General features: G+C 36.0%; 1 protein-coding gene across 2 annotated transcripts in view; it reads left to right on the forward strand.

Moving 5' to 3' along the window:
* Positions 1-19,800, forward strand: part of STT3B (STT3 oligosaccharyltransferase complex catalytic subunit B) — a 48,683-nt gene that overhangs the window by 8,956 nt on the left and 19,927 nt on the right. For both annotated transcript variants that reach the window (XM_062603548.1, XM_062603547.1), the window contains exons 2-5: positions 11,655-11,763; positions 13,157-13,444; positions 15,334-15,399; positions 17,642-17,741. In XM_062603548.1, the coding sequence (XP_062459532.1) occupies positions 11,655-11,763; positions 13,157-13,444; positions 15,334-15,399; positions 17,642-17,741 (563 nt within the window). The remainder of the gene's footprint in view (positions 1-11,654; positions 11,764-13,156; positions 13,445-15,333; positions 15,400-17,641; positions 17,742-19,800) is intronic.

A 19,800-nucleotide genomic window follows, 5' to 3' on the forward strand; every position in this document is an offset into this window, starting at 1 on the left:
ACGGCAATACATTTTCTTGATGCAGAAGGAAAACATAACAAAACAAGCCTACTTGTACTGAATACTTTTGTTTATGTTTATCCACAGGGTTTTTTTGGGGGGGGAGGAATGTTGCTTTTGGGGCAGGGGTGACGTGTGTTTGTTTTTCTGTAGTCCATTGCATATGTCGGATGTGTTTCTTCCCTATTCTAAACTTATCCCAAACAGCATTTGGAAGTTTCGTTGAATAATTTCATAAATATTGTTAGAAAAGTGTATCTTGAAAAAGATGATTTCATCTTCATGGTCAGAGTATCTGGAGTTTATCATTTGGGTATAAAAGGCCTTTAAAATGACTAAAATTCTTTTCTCTGGCAATAGATAAAACACCTTAAAGTTGCAATTCTGCTAATTTAGAAAGTCAGCAGGACAGAATCAGAGCTTTGGCATTATTGTATTGATGTTAACAATGGAAGTAAAGGGGCATCTCTTTGGCTCACTTTACTGTAGAAATAGAGTCATGAAAGCCAATGCAGTGTTTGAATTTTCCAAGAAGCTCTGTAATGCTGTGTTTTGACTATTTTATCTTATACATGTGACTAGAATGATTTGTCTGATGTCAGACGTCTGAAATAATATTTGAAAAACTGTTGCATATGTCTCACAGTTCTTCTTACTCTGTAACAGTTCTAATCTTTCATTTGCCAAATGGAAAATGGTTTTTGATGCTGGAGAAACTAGCTTAAGCTTTTGCAACAGTACCTTAATTTATGATGTCTTGGGTCAGCTAGTGATGACAGATGTAATTTTTCTCCTCTGGCTAAATATGTTCAGGAGCCAAGGAATTTGAAGTGGTTCAGTTTTCTTATCTACCACTACTTCACCAGTGCTCACTTCACCCTTCCAATTTCGCTTGGGTGAAGACTAGATGATATGTATTATGTCATTGTTTGATCACTGAATTTGATTTTCTAGCTTTTAACAGGTCAACTCCAGGGTCCTTTTTTCCTTAGCTTCCATTATACCCTTGTTTCAACACAACATTCTTACCACACCTCATGCTTTCTGATAGTATGTTCCATACTGTGTGATCTTCAAGAAATAAAGAAACCCACAGGACAGCTTTAAATGTTACTCAAATGGTACTTCTACCTGAGAAGTTAAGCGATGTTATCTTATATCTCAGTATCAAATATGCTTTGCTGGAGTACCCAGGGATATCATTTGTGTGTTGGAAAACATGGAAGATGATTCCAAAGGTTCCTTCAAGAACCTCCCAAGAAGTTGCTGTGGATGATAAGATGGTGATTCAGAGTGTATTGAGTAAAGCCTCAGTGTCTATAATATGACACAGTGCTGCTAAGCTTGTCTTTAGCAATATATATAAATTGGCATTATTTGCATCTAATCAAATGCAGCAGATCTGAATTTCCCATCACCTGTTGGGCATTTCCTGGGATAGTTTTCTGCTGTGTTAACAAGTTAAGGCAACTGACAGAAATCTTGTAAGCACGCGAGTCAGGGTCTGCTGCTGAATACAAGGGAGGAAAACTATTGGCACATCCTGTACCCTGGTCTGATCTCAAGTATCCATGAGTTCTCTGATCAACAGGTCATGGGTTATCAAGAAGTGAACCTATCAATGGTTTATGCTAAAGCTCTTCTACTGTACTGTTAACTAGTTCTGCAGAATTAAGATTGTCATTGCTTAAATGGTTGCATGGGATGTTGGGTATCTAGAGTCAAATCCCTCTTGTAAATCAGGAAGGCTAACTTTAGTTTTGTAATTTAAATGTGTATTTGTGGAAAGGAAGTTGAGAGGGCATATGGTCTGATGGGGATTGAAGTGTGAAAGGTCCTGGAACAGGCCAATTTATTTTGTGTCTGGAGAGTGAGGAGGGAGAAGATTTAGGATTATGTGACCTAAGAACTATCCTTTGAGAACTTCTGCTGGGTCTTTCCCAACAGCTTTCATGTATCCCCTGCAATAAAACTCTTTCAGCTCCACCTGAATTGCAGCTGATCCTCTTGCTTTAGTGTCTTCATTTCTGCATTCCTTTTCATGGGCAACCAGGCATTCATCTTACCTTTCCCCATTTCATGTGGCAATGGGGAAGAAGAGGAAAGCATGGTACTTCAGGTCGGTACTTGTTATTTAATAAAATGGCATTAGAAATTAAACTCACCCAATTTACTGTTCATTAATATAAAACAGAAGGGCTGTAGCTACCAAAATGTGTACTAATGTAGCCAGCTGGTCAAGGAGGAGATGTGTTTGGGAAAGGACATAATCCTGGACATATGATAGATGAGGCAATGGTGGGTCTAGTCTATGAGCATTTACATAATAGTGATTGTGGTAGAAAGGCATTGGAGCTTCAAAGCATATGTGTATAATATTAAGCCTAGCTCATCTTAACAGTGTTGCCCTACCTCCACATTTTTATTTATTTACTCTTTTTTCATTTTAAAGCTCCTCTAAGGTCTAAATTTGAACAGAGCAGCAGTTTGGTTTTACTAAAATGACAGAGGAGCACAGTGAAACAGTTTGAGAGCTACAATGTAGTACGACTAAGCAATACTAGAAACTCCATAAATAATGAGAAAACAAACATGTCAATTTCATTACACATTACACATGACAGGAATTTAATGTTAATTATAAATACTGTCTTAAATGCTGAGCACTGTGGTCACTGCAGTACACTTAATCTGTGGTGTTTCTGTGAGGATATCTGATAAAAGGTAAATAATGTTTTGTGCTTCCTGTGCATACTCTAAAGAAACATTGATAACCATTAAGTACCATTCTTAATAGTTTGAATTAAATGAAAATTTGTATTTATTTATTTTTAAATTTAGACTTATTTTAAGCAGTGTGAAAGATATAAATGTGGTGGATAATAGATTTAAAATTCTGCTTGCTATACTTGCTTCAGAATAAATCAGACATTGAAAGTGAATCAAAAATGCAAAACATGGACTTCAGCCTGTGTATTGTAGGGAAGGTAAAGATCATTTTCTGTTATCTACATTCCTGGTCTGTGTTCATTTTATTGGTGACATCCTGTTCCCACAGCTGTTTCCTCCAGTGTGAGAATATGCAGTTGCTTTGCAAACAGCTGGAAGTATTTCTGCCCTCAGATGGAGGTCACCATCCCTTCTGTTGGACTGGTATTAATACGTCATTTGCATATTCCTAATCTGCTTCAGAGAAAAATCAGGTGAAATAGTTCAGATCATCTTTAGAGTTGTTTGCTTTTTAGCTGCGATTCAAGGTAATTTGTCTGATTTGTGTAAGGAGGTGGATTAGGAGTGCTTCTGCAATCTCTTTAACCAGCGAAGGTCAACTGAAGGATAACTTCCACAGTTAAATATGGGCAAGAGTATAATAGACAAGACACTCTGTAGTTGTGAATCCTTCCTCCCACCTCTTCTGCCCTTACCTTCTCACAAGTCGGGTCTTTTTCATTTTAGCTTTATTTGATAATTGGATCTGTTTCTAGGTTTCTGCAAAGCCTAGGTGTATTGTTTAGTTTGTCCTGTAGGTATATATATATATACATACCTACAGCAGAAAATTGCCTCATCCCTGCTACAAGCATGATAAATGCACTATTTATGTCTATTTATGCCAGCTTAGTGAAGGGTTAAGCAGAATTTGAGCAGGCATATTTAAGTTGGATAAAATTAGGTCTTTAACCCAGCCTCAATCACTGGGAAGAAATTGATCAATTTAGATAGAGACTCTAGTTCTGCTCTGATGTTTTGTATTATGTGCTATGAAACAAATTTTTATTTTTTCAGCATTCATTGTAGTAAAAGGTCAGTAAGTCAATACTGCAATAGATGGAGCTGAACAGGTACGCTATGAGAGGTTCTTGGAGTAAACATCGTCTACATACAAAAAGGACAATCAAAAGAAAGCATGGTTGGAGAATTCAGGTAACAGAGCTAATGGCAGGAAGAAGAATAGCAGGTGCAGTAAGAGATGTACTAAAGAGCAAGGAAATATTTAAGGACTATTGAATGAAACGCTACCTTATTTTAACTTGCCAGACTGATTTAGAACTGCTGACATGCAACACCAACACTGTAGATTCTTTTAATTCCTGTGAGCTAACAAAAACCTGACATCTGTACAGTGTTTTAATATCTCATGTCCAATTCTGGCTGGACCTACTCTTTGTTGTACATGGAAGGTCAAGCAACAGGCTGTTGGTTATTAAGGGGTGAACACAACAGTTTCTGCTAAAGCTCTTCTGTGGTGCTGCAGCCCTTAAAATGTTTTGCCAGAAATAAGATTGTCATTACCTAACTATCATATGCGATGTTGGCGACCTAGAGCCTTTCTGAGGTACCTGTTTACTTTTTACCATGTCTTGCATTTTACAGGGTAGAAACATCTGCCAAGCTACCTTGCATACAGATACCCTAAATTTCACTTAGTGGGAAGTGATTGTGAAATTGGTTCAACTGCATTTTGATGTGCTTCCACAGTTGCCACTGCATTGTATCATACGCATGACTTTATGTAATAATTTATGTCATAGTTAATACATAATAAAAAAAAACCCACAATAAATAAGAAATATCCTTTATTTTACTCTATATTTCAGACTATTGCAAAAATTAGTATTTCTTTCTGGTTACATGCTAGATCTTACTATAGGATATCAGGCAGTATGTTTGAAATCATTTGAATAACAATCCTCTTATAGTTGATTAGGTGTTGCAGGTTGCTTCATTCCATAGGAGGACCATGAAAAAAGTGGCTTGGGAGCTAGCTAGTGACAAGCTAGAAGTCACTTCTTGTAAAGCAGTCATGTTCAGCCCACTGATTTCTGGTACCACGTTTTTCACAGAAAACAGTATTTTGCTTCTTAAAGTATATTATTCAGCTAATTGCCTTTTGAATTCCTTTCTGCCAACCAGATCCTCATGTACCACCAGCCTTTAACTTTGAAGATCCTGAAGTTAAGCTGCATCCATCATGTTAAAAACAAGTACAGCATGAATCTGTTTCATCTGGAAGAAGCATCCTTCTTGAACGTATTCTTGAATTTAGTACAAAGCCTTCAGAGTTGCAAGATATAAGGCTAATATGCCACAGAGTAGCCCAGTAGCACTTGGAAGGAAACAGACGCAATACTACAAGGCCTTTTGAGTTTGTGGTAGTTAATATTGTATTGAGCAGAGAAGTGATGCCTCCCAAGAAGTTGGTGTTGTCAAAAGATAAGGAACCAATATTGCCAGCAGTATTGATGCCTGTTATAGTGTAGTGCATACTGCAGTGAAGTATGTCCAGTAAAGAAGAAAATGAGCATTCAGATTTTCCCTGTAGGAATTTCAAATGATTCTGTTTCCGTTTTATCATTGACACTCCTTTGCAATTTTGACTGTCTCAAGGAAAAAAAGTCATTATCACTTACTTCTTGAGTCTAAAATGTTGATAAAAGTTATGAGTGGTGGCTTTTACTGGTGAAGTACATCTTTCTATATTAATAAAACTAACACTTTTCTTAATAATTTGCCTTGAGACATGGAATAGTTCAAAAGCAAGACAGAAAAGTGTCATGAAAAAAACCTAATAAGCCTAAAGGCCTAAAGGAATTGTCTGCAACTGTGAGCAGATACATGCCCATTTCAGTGATAATGGGAGGCATATTATGGCTTCATATGACGTTTATTGTGTGAAAAGTACAAGTTGTGGTCATGGAATGCTTTAAAAGTCTTGCAGCTCTTTAGCAAGAGATGCTCTGGGCTCTCTGAGGAAGTTAAGAGTGACTGTATGCTCCCTGTAGAATTTTGTATCATTAAGGTACTGGCAGCATGCAGTTCGTGATTTCAGCACTTGCTAAGCGTGACATCTTGTTGCATGCAGTGAAAATGCCATGCTAAGTAGTGGCAGTAGGAATGCTGTAATCCTTCTTAAACACACTGGGGACATTCTGATATTCTTAATGGTTGTTCTTAATTGTTATTCTATAACCATTCTGGTATTCTTCAGGATTTCCATTGAGCGTGGTTGAATGTTGGACCTGAAAAAACACGTGTCCTTCCAGTTGTGACATCCAGGGTTTTTTTGCCTTTTTTTTTTTTCTCTCTCCTGTCTGGACTTTCTGCTGTTCTTCACCATCAGGGATTATTCTAATGGTATTGCAAGCAAGTGGAGGTTGGCTGCTCAGCCGGATTCCAGGAACAGAAACTTCTTTCTGTGATTCAGAATTTCCATCTTTTCTGAAGTTAGGTGGCTACATCGCTGCAGAGCTTCCTGCAGTTTTATTATGTCAGCATACTATCTTTCATATAACAGAGGAGTCTTTGCCACATTTTTCTGAGCATGTTTGTTCAGAATTAGGAATCTGAAGTTGAAAGCAAGGTCATGACTAATTTTGAGCCTCAGGAAACTCAGAATTATAGTACTGCTGCCAATTCTCTTATCAAATGTTAGACTTCTGGTTGACAGTCAACTTTCAGGATGTGTATCTCTTTTCTGATGGCCCTACTTAGAACAGAACCCCTAAAGATCAGTTTGCCCTCTTTAAATATAGGGCACTCTTGGGAGCTTTCAGCAAATACTTGGTATTAGGTAAAGGCATATCTCGAGATACAAAGAGTAACTTACATATTCATGTATTTTGAGATAAAATCACAAAGACTAAACTGTCAAAAATTCCATGTTTAACCCCTAAAACCCATCAGGAGTTTAGGGGAATTAGGAGAATATTAAACTCTACATTGGACAAAGCTTCTATTTTTTTTCTTTCTGGTGGACTTGACTTAATAATCTTTTTTTAAAAATGGAAATACAGTACCCCATCAATCACATCATTAATTCAGTGCACTAGAATTTAAAAACCATATGCAAAACTCATTGTGGTAATTACTTATTTGTAGATACAAGCTTTAGAATAAGACTTCCAGGATGTTGTGCTGGTAGTAAAATATGTAGGCAAGCAGGTGTTTTAGAATTTAGTATGGAATACTGCATATACATTTGTTTCAGTGGAAGTTGTTGAACTTTCTCATTAAATTTTCTGTAAAAGTGTTGTGCTGAATAAGTTCTTTCGGATGCAAAGAATATGTTGGATATGGAGTTAATATGCAACTATCTTTTTCAAGAATCTAGACTTGCCATCTCTAATTAGATGCTGTATGGCAGAATTGATTCTGTAATCTACATTTGCATTAAAAACTGACTCCTAGAATTGCTCAGATAGCTTGTAATGTTCACAGTTAGTTTGTATCGTGTAATTTTTCTGAGTTGACAGATGTGAAAATATTCTGCATCTGCAGCTGAAGACTTTTAGAACAGAGAAGCCCTTATAATTGCAGGCTTTGAAAATTTTCAACCGATGCTGTTAGTAAGGGGATTACATATTCTCAGATGGTTATAAAATACCAGCTAAAAAGTCTAGATGGTGGAGCAGTAGCATGAAATTTATAGGGTTTTAGACAGTCAATGATCTGACAAGAAGCAACACTGATGTTGCACTTTGCTGTGATGGGAGGGTCAAATGGATTCTATCACTCTGTGTTATTTGCTTTAAATGTTGTTAAGATCTGGATGAAGTAACTGCATTGTTGTATATGTGCTCTTCCTGTGTGTTCTTACTTTCTAGTAGGCTTAATTTTATTTGAATGTTCATCTTAAGTAGGACTTTTGTCAAGGAAATACTAAAATTAGGAATGTCAAGCCAAAGATGTCTCCTTTATAAATATAGCAGTAATTGTTGCTGTGAAGTGCTGGAGAATTCTATAGCTCCTGGATAGAGAGAGTGATTGCTATGACTAGCATTACCTTGTGCCGTCAAAAAACAGTTCATAGAGTGGAATAAAAATTAAACCCAAGCGTGAACAGATAGTTAAGATTACGTATTAAGAGTACATAACGTATAACTGAAAACTTCACAGGCTTTATTTCTCAAGTTGCTTAGTTAAGCTTTCTGAATTGATGTCGCTACTAAAAAAAAAATTATGGGTCTGCTCAGTTATTATGCTGTTGCTGCTTGTGCTCTATGCTGAAATTGAAATATGCTTTGAAAATGAGAACCATGTCTTTATGAACTCATCTTCAGTTGTCTACTGAACTAGCTATAATATAGGTTATCTCCAGTAGTGCCACAAAATTAATGGTGCCATGCATACAGCACTTTTGTGATCATTCAGGCATCTCCCCAGGGGTTCAAACTACAGTATCAGCCTGATTTGGTGGTTGGGACATTGAACTCTGAAATGTGCAAAGATTTAGGATTATTTGATTCCTTTAAAGCTTAGTTTGGAGGAAACAGTTCAAACTACAGACCTGACAGAAAGAATAGCAGAGCATCGCTTTTCCTCCTAGAACATCAGCTAAAATAGGAAAGGTCAGTGCTTACTGGTGTTAGTCAGGTCCTTAAGAGCTCTTCTCTGATAAATTTTATGAAATCTATCTTTTTCACAACATGGGCTGAGAACTTGAATATTCATCTCAGTGCCTTGAAGCTAAGTTCTTAATTGAGCAAGTGCTTCACACAATCTTTTCTTTATTCTTCTCAGGTTTATCTCAAAATTACCTGCATCCAAGGGGTGAGGGAGGATAAGAGGGAATATTGGGAGATGGGTGAACAGTTCCCATACCTCAGGATAAGATGGATGTGAGAATTGAGGGTGGTAGAAAATCCTTTCCTTCACTGTGGTCCTTTTGCATAGTGCTGCATTCTATTCAGTCACTGTAACCAGTAGCATACCCCAGTTCCTGTGTCTGCTAGGCCAGTCAGAAACAGGGTTGGATAAAAAAACCCTGAATACCACCTATGCTTGCTGCCACTAGAGATGGAAGAAGTGGGGGAAGAAGTGGGGAAAACAGTGACACCCAAACCTGTAAGGCAACCCCTACCCAGCACTTGGTGTTCTTGTCTCCATTCTAATTCTTCCCTCAGTTGCAGCCCCTAAATCCCCAGGTTGTGGGTATTGGCAAAGGTGTCACTTTTTCTAATATTTCCCCGGGCTGTTTTATGCCCCTGTGAAACCTATAGATAGTTTCAGATGCTGTGACAGTACTGCCATAGAAATACCGCTGTGCTGCTCTTCAAACAGTTCAAAAAGTACCAAGATAGAAGGTTTGCGATACTCACTGTTCATTAGTGCTCTCTCCATTCTGGCCTAAAGGGAAACAGTTTTACAAGGCTCAGGCTTGTTCCCTAAAGGATTAGAGTGCTATGAAGTGGGCAAGCAGTACCAGAGCATAATACTGGCATCATAGGACAGCTAGACCATACTGCTCTCTCGTGCAATGTTGCTGCCACTTTCCTGGTGCATGAAGCCGGTTTCGATATGCAGCATTGTTCATCAGCTTCTCCTTACGTATACATATATTTATATTTACATTTTAACATATTTGTGTTTGTAGGTTACCTGGTGAGGTATGAAGTGAGGTGGGTTTTTTTTTGGGGGGGGGGGGGGTTGGTTTGTTGTTTTTTTTTTTTCTAAAGTCAAAGTGAGGTGCTGTAGCTAAGCTTCTAAATACTTTTTTCTTAGGTTTCTATGGTCAGAAGGTTATATTTATATCTATCTATTATCTATCTGTATTTCTATCTCTATGTATTAGGAGAGATTAAATTCTTACCTATTAAGTGGTAGAAAAAGAATGCTGCATTTCAATTTTGAGTGGGAATTCATTTGTATTAAAGACTTAATGGGGTCCTACCAAAGCACAAGACAGTTGTTCACATCCTTCTGAAGTCACTTATGAAGCTTTATTAGTTCAAAACACAAAGAGAATGTCAATATGTATTCTTGGATATTTCATTTGTTTAACTTTTAATGCTCTAAAAGTAAGCATTAGTCATACTCTTTCTTGTAGCCTCTGTGAGTTTGAGTCGTGATTTAAAAAGTTGAAAGTAATCCATGTAGGTAAGAATCTTTCTTGTTTCCTTTTTAAAGTTCTAGGATAACAACATTATTGGGTTTTCAGTGCAGTTTAGGTCTGTTCCATAGCTGGCTGTATTGTACGTGTCCTGTGCAACATGGAAGTCCTGCTTTGTCTCATACCATACTGCAGGCACTTGGCACTAAACAAATTAACACTAGACCTTGCTATATTAAGATAAGAGGCTAATTTTACAGGTACAGCATTTCATAAATCACATTATAGTTGTCAGTTCAGAACTAGAGAATTAATTAATTTCTAGAAATTTAGTCAAATGGGAATAGTTGCAGGCTTATTGGAAACCAGTGTCACATTGCTGCTTGTTACAAAGATTGCTAGGTCAGAATGACTGATGTTTGTGTGAATTTTTTACATAAACGTGGCTAATTACTTTTGAAAGTCCACAATTTTATCAGTTACTGTATCCTACGTAACTGCTTATTTAACATGTAAGAGAGTGTTTCTGAAAACACTGCACTTTTTTAAATTTACTTATTTTTAATGTCAGCTGACTGATGCTGTGATAGTTAAGTCAGTGGAAGCATACAAGTTTGGTGGCGTCTGGACTTGAATTTCAATTCTTTCTGTTCTTTCACTGAGTAGATGAAGAAAACTGCTCATGACCTCTGTGTGGTTGTACTTCAGATATAACACTTGTAATGATTAAACAAGGAACTTGATGTCTCTTAATCTTGAAATACATTAGCTTTATTCTGTTGAAATAAATTAGTGCAAAGTAAACCTGTGGTATTTTGGGAATCCTGGGTATACAGAAGTAGTTGATGTGCTTTCAAAAGCTGTGCTGGAAGTGATGCATGTTACTGATATAATTGGATACTTTCATAAAATAGACGAAAAAACACACGATCTTCTCGGGTCTTGAATACTAACTGTATTCAGAAGTCTTTCATGGTGGTTTGTTTGTCTAATCTGTTGGCTGTTACAGTATTCCATTTAGTCATCTTCACTTCTACGTAACTAATGTATATAATCTTTAATACTTCTTTCATGATTTGCACATTCTTACCTAAATTCAAATTAGAATGTCTATTAGGAGGGTTGGGTTTGTGGATCTTGCTTCTTTCAGAAGTGGTATCTAACCAAACTTTTTTAAACTTAAACTTTCTTCACAAAACTTTACAGTATCATACCTGTAGCCTTGTTAGTTTGGCTTTTAAATGACCATGAAAGAGTTGTAGTTTGGCGTAACATACACTGCAGTTCTTACAGCAGTCTCATACCTAATCTGAAGAATTAATGGACTTTGTAATAGTTAGGTTCTGCTATCTGAAGTTTGAGAAGTTGGAAAAACTTCATGCCATGAAAGTGGAAGATTAATGCCTTGATGGCAATCCATCCATATTTTTTAATGGTATATGGACAACGTGGAAGATTGAACTGAAGTTATGCATGGGAGGTTTTTTTTTTTTACAGGGAATTTTCTGCAGCAGAGTATGTACAAACTTTGAAGATGAACACACAGATTTTGCATTGCGAAGAGTATTGTTGATTGAAAGAAGGGAATATGTAATGGCCCCTGGCTGTAGAAATGAAGAAGGTATAGTGGTTAGTGACTGAAAGCTTAGTAATTTGCTTTAAAACTCTCTAGAGATGACTTTTATACTTATATACTAAATGAGATGCTGAAGTTTTATTCTTTTTCTAGGTCTTAGAAAACAGATGATTTAAGTTACGCTTAAAACTTAGGTTCTTGACCTTTATCTCCCCCCACACACACACCCCTTTTCTCATTTCTTTCTAGGTTTAACTATAGATCAACACATCATCTTGCGTCCCATGGGTTTTATGAATTTTTAAATTGGTTTGATGAAAGAGCATGGTATCCATTGGGAAGAATAGTAGGTGGAACTGTAAGTATTGTAATAATAACCATAATAACTTAAAGATGACTTTGCACTTAGTTTTGGGAACTTCCAGTACAAATTTGACATTGATAAAGGAAAAATCTTAATAAAATATGCTTTTAATTTTCAAATTGCTTATTAACACTAATAACACAGCTACCTGTTACTTAAATGTGTGAATGTGCATTAAAACTTGTTATAGTACATACCATTTAAATGCATATAAGAAATTTTTGTACAATTTACACAATTTTGTACAATTTGTATCTTAGAGATACTTGAGACTCTTTCTGTGTAATATATATTATGTTTTTTCCATACTTGTCTTTTATGAGGTAAAAACCCTTAGGAAATAGAATTGAAATGTTGATTGCATTAATTATTTTGCAAGTCACATGGAGTATTATGTTTTAATAGTTTATGTAGAAAAGCAGCTCTCGAGGATATATGCAGGAGAACATTCTGTCTGTTAATTTAATTTAGTACAACTCCCTTCATAGCTTTTGAAAAAACTGAGGCAGATATATGCAGGGGAACATTCTGTCATCTGTTAATTTAATTCAGTACAACACCCTTCCTAGCTTTTGAAAGAAACTAAGGCAGGTGAAGTACATACTAACTTTTCTAGTACACATTGATTTTTCTGATGTTGATAACTGTGGGAGGGTAGAGTTTCTGTTAAGAATATTTTTAAGTTCTCTGGTAGTCTATGATGGGTTCAGTAGATTTAAGTCTACACTACCTTTCTTGGAGAACATCTTTATTCAGTTTTATAGTACTCTATTATAATCCTTCATATCCAAAGATGTCTACTAATGTATTGCAAATAGGTAATACTCAACTGACAGCTTTTCAGCTTGTTGATAATAAATCCTGTTGCTGCACATCATCTTTCTCCATTGATAACAAGAGGTGAAAGAGTGGCATGGTATATTTATGAGGAAAACTGATAAGGCTGGGAAATGTTGGGTTTCTTCTTGTTGTCTTAGGGTTTTGGGGTTTGTTTTTTACTTAAAGCCTTTTAGCTGGCTTGAAATTCTCCTGCAGACTTTAGCTTCTTCTTCCACACCTTAATGACAAATTCTTCTCATTATATGATAATATCCTCTCTTGCCTGACATTTATCTGTATGCTGCTTATTCATTTGCAAATTTGATTATGTGTAATTGTTAGCATTTGGATAAAATTTAAAGAACCTCTGGTGTTCAGCAGTGTTGTCAAAACATGATTAAAGTACTATTAAAATAATTCCATTAGCTTTACCTGTTCACCGTTTATATCAGCTTAAGAAATGTCTGTTTCATTGCAAATCATGCACAAATAAACCTACCATGATAGTTTTCCGCAATAACCTAGTGGGCTTTGATGTTTTATTTTTGTTTTTTTCTCCTCCATTTAGGTATACCCAGGACTGATGGTTACAGCTGGCCTTATACATTGGATTTTAAATATGCTTAATGTGACAGTCCATATAAGAGATGTGTGTGTGTTCTTAGCACCAGTTTTTAGCGGCCTTACAGCTATTTCTACTTTCCTGCTCACCAGAGAACTGTGGAACCAGGGAGCAGGGCTTTTAGCTGCCTGTTTTATTGCCATAGTTCCAGGTTACATATCCCGATCAGTAGCAGGATCATTTGACAATGAAGGCATAGCTATTTTTGCATTGCAGTTCACATACTATTTATGGGTAAGTAATTGCTGACTCTTTTGCTTTGAAAGGTTTTTTGGTTCCTCCTCCAACCAAATGACTGATTTTACTTAGAATCCATTGAATTATTTTCCTCCTTCTCATCCCTCTTCCCCTTAGCTCTTGATCAGGCAAGTACTGAGAAGTCACATGATCTGAACCACTCCATAATCATGCTCTTTCGTTTGCTATGTAAAAGTACGGTTCAACTGAAGTATTGTGTGTCCTATAGTAGTAGTAATCATAATAATGATGATAAGTATAAATTTAAAGCAAACAGAACGGTTGCTTCCGTTTTTCAGTTTGGCAGTATTAACATCGCATGAGCATCAAACTTCACCTCCTTATTTAGCTGGTGAAAAGTTGTAGACTCTGAATATGAAGCAATTTGAATTGTCTTCTTCAGAAGCTTTTGACTATATAGAGGGTCTGGGCTTTGATTTAAGCATCCAAGTTAAATATCCCAAGCTGTCCAGAGCAAGATACTAATACTACTTGCATGCTTAAAAAAGAAATAGTTAAAATTGTCTGATGTCTTTTAATTAGCCTGCTTGCTAATGCAACTTGCCAGTCACTCCTTAGTCTGTATGTAGAATTGCATCTGTAATGCAGTTTTGTATGAAGGAGTTCAGGCAAGCTGTAGCTTTTCTGGACTCTTGTATCTGTTTTGGAAATATCACATAATATAACTGTATTGTTACTCAACATAGACACTGTATGGTACTTGTTCATTCCTTGAATGCATATACTTTTCTTTGAGTGTCTCCATATATGTGCATGGTCATTACAGCTTTTCCCATGGTTTTCACAAGAGTTCCACTTTTCATAAGTGGATGCATACTCAGCAGTTTTATTTTAGCTCTAGAATATTCAAACTTGGGATATTGTTGGTAGGAATATAATGGAAGGGAATTCAAGTTTTTAATGATAGGTGTTGTTTAATGCAGGATTTTAAAATCTGGACTTAGAATAAACTGCAGCTGCAAGTTGTACTGTGTTTGATAACAATAATAAAATCAATCTTTGTTGTTGCTTTATAACAACTGAGACATCGTAGAGGTTACCTGTTCTTATGGAACTCATTTAACTAAACTGCATAATGCAGTGATGTTTGCATGATTGCTTGTAGTATTATGTGTGAATCAAATATAGATTAATTTTTTACAGTGAGGGTGGTAAAATATTGGAACAGGTTGCCCAGAGAGGTGGTGGATGTGTCATTCCTGGAGACATTCAAGGCCAGGCTGGATGTGGTTCTGGGCAACCTGATCTAGTTGAAGATGTCTGTGCTCATTGCAGGGGGGTAGACTAACTGACCTTTGAAGGTCCCAGACTATTCTGTGATTACTTCCTGGCTTTATTTAATGTTGAGTTTTAATTCCTATTTTCCTACACCACAGTCATCACAATCAGTTTTGGACAAAATCATATCCCTGGGCCAATTCATGGGTACTGCTGAAGCTTTAGTAGTGTCTGAATGCTCTCATTAAACTTGAGTTTTTCAAAATTCCAGAATAGCTCTATCTATAATTACAGAGGTGGGTCTGATGCAGTTAAAGTAAGGCATGCATAGTCTACACTGACAAAGTGGTATGATGTTTCAGAGAAAGTAGCACAGAGGCATTGCAACTACTTTTCTACCTCGGATTATGAAGTAGAGAGTTGTTGCATTACATCCTGCCTCTGCTTTAACTAGAGATATAGGTATAAGCTGTTCTGGTTGTGAATGAATTGCTCTTGTGGTTTGGTTTTATGGACATCAGTTCAGAAGCATACAAATACGACTTCATATGTGCTAAAGTTCTCTTGACTTTTTTTTTTGAATGAATTTTTTTTTAATATTGTCCACTGTTTGATTATCATTCATAAATACTTGGTTATTTTTAAAGGTGAAGTCTGTGAAAACCGGGTCAGTCTTTTGGACAATCTGTTGCTGTCTATCCTACTTTTACATGGTAAGCCTTTTTTATATATATGTAACAGCTAAACTCTTTGAGTAGGGCTTACATAATCCATCTGTTAATGAAGAACAGGAGAAGATTTTAGTCTTTGTTGGAGCCATGACAGAAAGTTGTTGGTTCACATACATAAACATATGAGTAGCCTCAGTGATTAGATGATAGAACTTTATTGCTTACCTACGTCATTCCTGGTGATAGCTTTCCATATATTGTATTTCCCTTTGGGAAAAAGTTTTGTTAAGATGCCATTCCAGACATTCTGCTTAGGTAAATTTTTAGGACAAAGCATAATTGTGGTTTGTTAGATAGTATTCACTTGTCTTTTTCTGATGGAATTAGTTATGTTTTCAGTTTAAGTTGAAAATTAATCACAATTTTGAGATAGTAAGAGCCAGTCCTTACATGGGGGGTTTTGGGAACAGCTCCTTGAAAGAGGAATGGATATTGCATGGACTGGCAGAAATTTTTCTTGATAACTAAATCTGCTTAAAATATGTATAAGTCATTGTGGTAATTTGACTCACAGCACTGCATTGCATTCCATAAGGAGAAGGCTTTTTTCCCTTGCATTTTTATTTTTAGCATTTCTTTGACTTCAGCAGCTTCTGCTTCAGATAGCTTTTTATGATGAGGAGGTAAAATAAAACAAAGCTTTACACTGAAGCAATCCTTGCAGCAGTAATAGCATGTTTCCACTTTTTTTGCCGATCTATGAAGGTATCTCAGTTTTTTTAAAAAAAGTTCCAAAGTATATTTTCAGTTCAGTATAATCTTCAGTGCTTAGATTTGGTTTAATATTTTGATAATTAGAGGTGTATGTCTCTATAGAGGTCTATAAGGTCCATAAGAACTGCATGCTGTCTGCTTCATTCAGGCCTTTCTCTAAATAGGACCGTGTCCTCATTGGACTTTTGTTCTTATTCTAGTCTTTCTTACATGTCTTCATTTAATATTTTCTCCCATTAAATTTGCCTGTGTAAACCATGATACTTCATGCTAGTAACGCAGTATGTCATGATAATCTGAAATGAATTTCTAGAAAACTTAGACAAATTCTATTCTATTTGCTTCACATTGTCTAATCAGGTTACCCCAAATTTTGAAACACTGGTTTTTATATTATTAGAATTAAAAAAAAAAAAACGAAAACAACAAACAGTTGTAATTGGCCTCATCCTTACTTTAGAAACTGTTTTATGGAACATAGTAATTGGATTTCTTTTTGGATTCTGAGGCTTTAAAAATATCTACATGAATCTAAGCCTGGAAGTACAGTTGAAGTGAAAACCACATTAGGTACTGCATTCCAAGAATGAAGACCTATGGTAAGCATGGTGCATACAGGAGAAGTCTATAGACTGTAGTTTGACAAGAGGATGTGTTAAAATAGAGATTGCCTAGTCAACATTAGCACTTTTAAATACATTAGAAATTTAGATAACACATGGTAATAGTAGCTCATTAAATCTTTATTTAAACCAGCAATCAGTGTTATATTGTTAACATTGTAGTATTTCAGTTCTAAGTACATCATACTAGGGCTTCTTAAGTGCTGCTGTTGCTACAGGTTCACAATATCCATTGTACTGTTGTACCCCATTCCACAGTACTCAGCGCTGCTTCCTTGTGCATCTACCGTTTCCTTTTCTTTCCTTACACTTCCACATGCATTGACTCCTTTGCTCCAGTAGTTCTGCTCCCGGAGGTGTACCTTGCTCTCTTTCTCCTCTGTGGCTGGAGATACTTTTCCCTATCACCAGCAAAAAGTGCAGGACATGGTGCTAACTTTGTGTGTCAAAGGAAAATCTTGGATCCTCCATGGGAGTCATACCACTGTCTTGTGTTGCAGATTTCACCATGGAGAAAACCCCCAGCATCACATTCTTGTTTGCCAGCATGACCAGATTAGCTTGGGAGGAGGAGATACAGGAAGGAGATAGCCTTGAAAATCCACCAGCCCATTTCAAAAGTCTTTGCTATATGGGGTGTTTGTGGATGGAGTCGGGGGGAAGGGGTAGTTGGTTGGTTTGTTTGTTGGGGTTTGGTTGTGTTTTGTTTTTTTCTTTCTTAATACATACTAAGAATGATTCCGGAGTTATTACCGGTAGTTCTGACTGGTTGTCTAGATGGAGTTTGTGTTTTCTTGTTAGACCATTAAGGTGTGTAAATCCAACATTGGCTACCCTAAGAATATGCAGATATTTTCAGATCTAATTTCTCATTCCATTTCTTGTAGGTCTCTGCATGGGGTGGTTATGTTTTCATCATCAACCTTATTCCACTGCATGTATTTGTTCTATTGCTGATGCAGAGATACAGCAGGAGGGTCTACATTGGTAAGTTTTGTTCATTGAACTGTCCTTCTCAAATACTTATGAGATATGAAATTAATTATACTGATGTGTTTTGTGTCAAGCGGGAATTAAGTAATTGCACATCAGGTTGCATTTTGTTAATTTGATTACTGGTTATAGTCAGTTACTCTCTACAATATGAAAACAAGGAGTTAAGAAATACACTTCCAAAATTTCATATATGTAGCTGCTAATTGATTTTTCTGCTTTGTAGTGCTCTGAAAACAAAGTTAATTGGATAGTTTGGTATTTGTAGAATCCCTCTAATGTATATCATATTTATTATGCATGTGTCCATAACAGTGTTTCATATTTTTGCCTTTTCCTAGTATGTTAAACAGTCGTTACTTTTAACAAGTTGTGCAGCAGAAATCATGCAAACATACAGTATATTGTGACATATATGAGAAAAGACACAGGGAATTTTAAGCAGCCATGCATGTTTTATGTAACCTAGACTAGAAAGTACTGTAAGAGCATCCACTCCATGTGAATCCTCAAGATTTTATTGGGTTAATGGGTCAGCTTAGGGTTTCTTAGGAGACTGACTTTTTAATTGATACACCTGACATTTAAAAGTCTCTGTTTTTACGGAGCCTTTGGCAGTTAAATCAGTTGGGCATAGTGTAGTTGTGTGAATAAAATAAATATTAAGCAATTCATGTGTTCAAAGGTTTATAAGTTAGCTAGAACATTTTTGATTACCTAATGTGAAATCTTTCCAATAGATACTTTGCGAACATAGTATGAATTCAAGTGTAGTATCACAGAGCATTTCATATTTGTAAATGTTTTTATTGCCCATTTTAATGCTGTTTTATCTTTGTATTTTTAATTATGTTAATGCTTTTTTTTTAATGCTTGCTAGAGAAATGACTATGTTTACATACATATTGAACCAATATAGTATAATAATTACTCAATTTACTCAACTTTACTTTTGTATTTTTGTTACCCAGACTATAAATATTTGTTTAAATGTTTCTTTGTTAAGCTATTCATGTAATTCAGAAATGGAAATTCTTTAAAAAGAAAAAAGGGGGGGGGGGGGCGCAAGCTCTAATCCATCTCTGATTTTTTATGTTAGTATTACTTCTTCATTGACCACTTCTTCATAGCTTAAGGTGAAAATGATTTATCTTGCTTTTAAAATCATTAAATATTTTCATTGTCCAGTATCTATGATTTAGGCAAGAGAAAATTAAATCTATTAATTATAAATTCCTGAAGCAAGGTGGTAAACAAACAATAAAGAATAAGTACTCTTGCTTTTTCAGCTTTTAATGAACTAGTCTTTGAACTCATCTGGGGAAAATAGTACTGTAGGTTCATAAGAAATAAAGGTTTTGGCAGAGGTTTGTTTTGTAAATAGCTACAGTGTTTTGAGATGTTATTGCCATTCAGCTGTGAGGGAGATGTACTTCAGCAGAGTTGTCAGAATGAAAATGTGGTTGCTGGTCTGCTTTTTCATTGCAACTGCTGGCATAACTTAAGCTTTCATGAGAAGCCTTACACAGAGACCTCTGTACATCTCACATTTGTATGTAGTTTCTAGGTTTAACAGGATATTTTTGTAGAGCAGGCAAGAATGTTCAATCATTTCTGAGATGAAATTCAAGTATGCTTGACTTCCAAACTGTTCAAACAGAGAGAATAGTTTACAAAAGCTTATAGAAATAGAGAGAATAAAGATATTTTTTGAGTTCCTATGATAATGCAATTTCAAATGTTCCTGCAGCAGTCTCAGAATTCTTAAACTACCAATGTGCAGCTTAATCTTTTGTAAACTACTGTCAGCTGACAGCAGCTAGTAAAATCTGAATCCATGTTACTATCACCAAGAATTTGGGAGGTTTTAATGTCTGTCAGTGCTCAGTTTTATTTTAAGCTAGCATGAGCCTAGCTTTTGTAACAGATGAATGTTTAATCTAACATAATAACGTAAATGTAGAGAACAATATTTTGCAGCACCAAATTTTTAAAAATAGCTATTTTTCACATGGATGTTTATACAACAAAAGGAAGGTTGATGTGACATGAT

This window comes from Pezoporus occidentalis, unplaced genomic scaffold (genome assembly GCF_034315485.1).
Source record: "Pezoporus occidentalis ecotype Australia unplaced genomic scaffold, CSIRO_AGI_Poc_V1 ctg80, whole genome shotgun sequence".
Classification (NCBI taxonomy): Eukaryota; Metazoa; Chordata; class Aves; order Psittaciformes; family Psittacidae; genus Pezoporus; species Pezoporus occidentalis.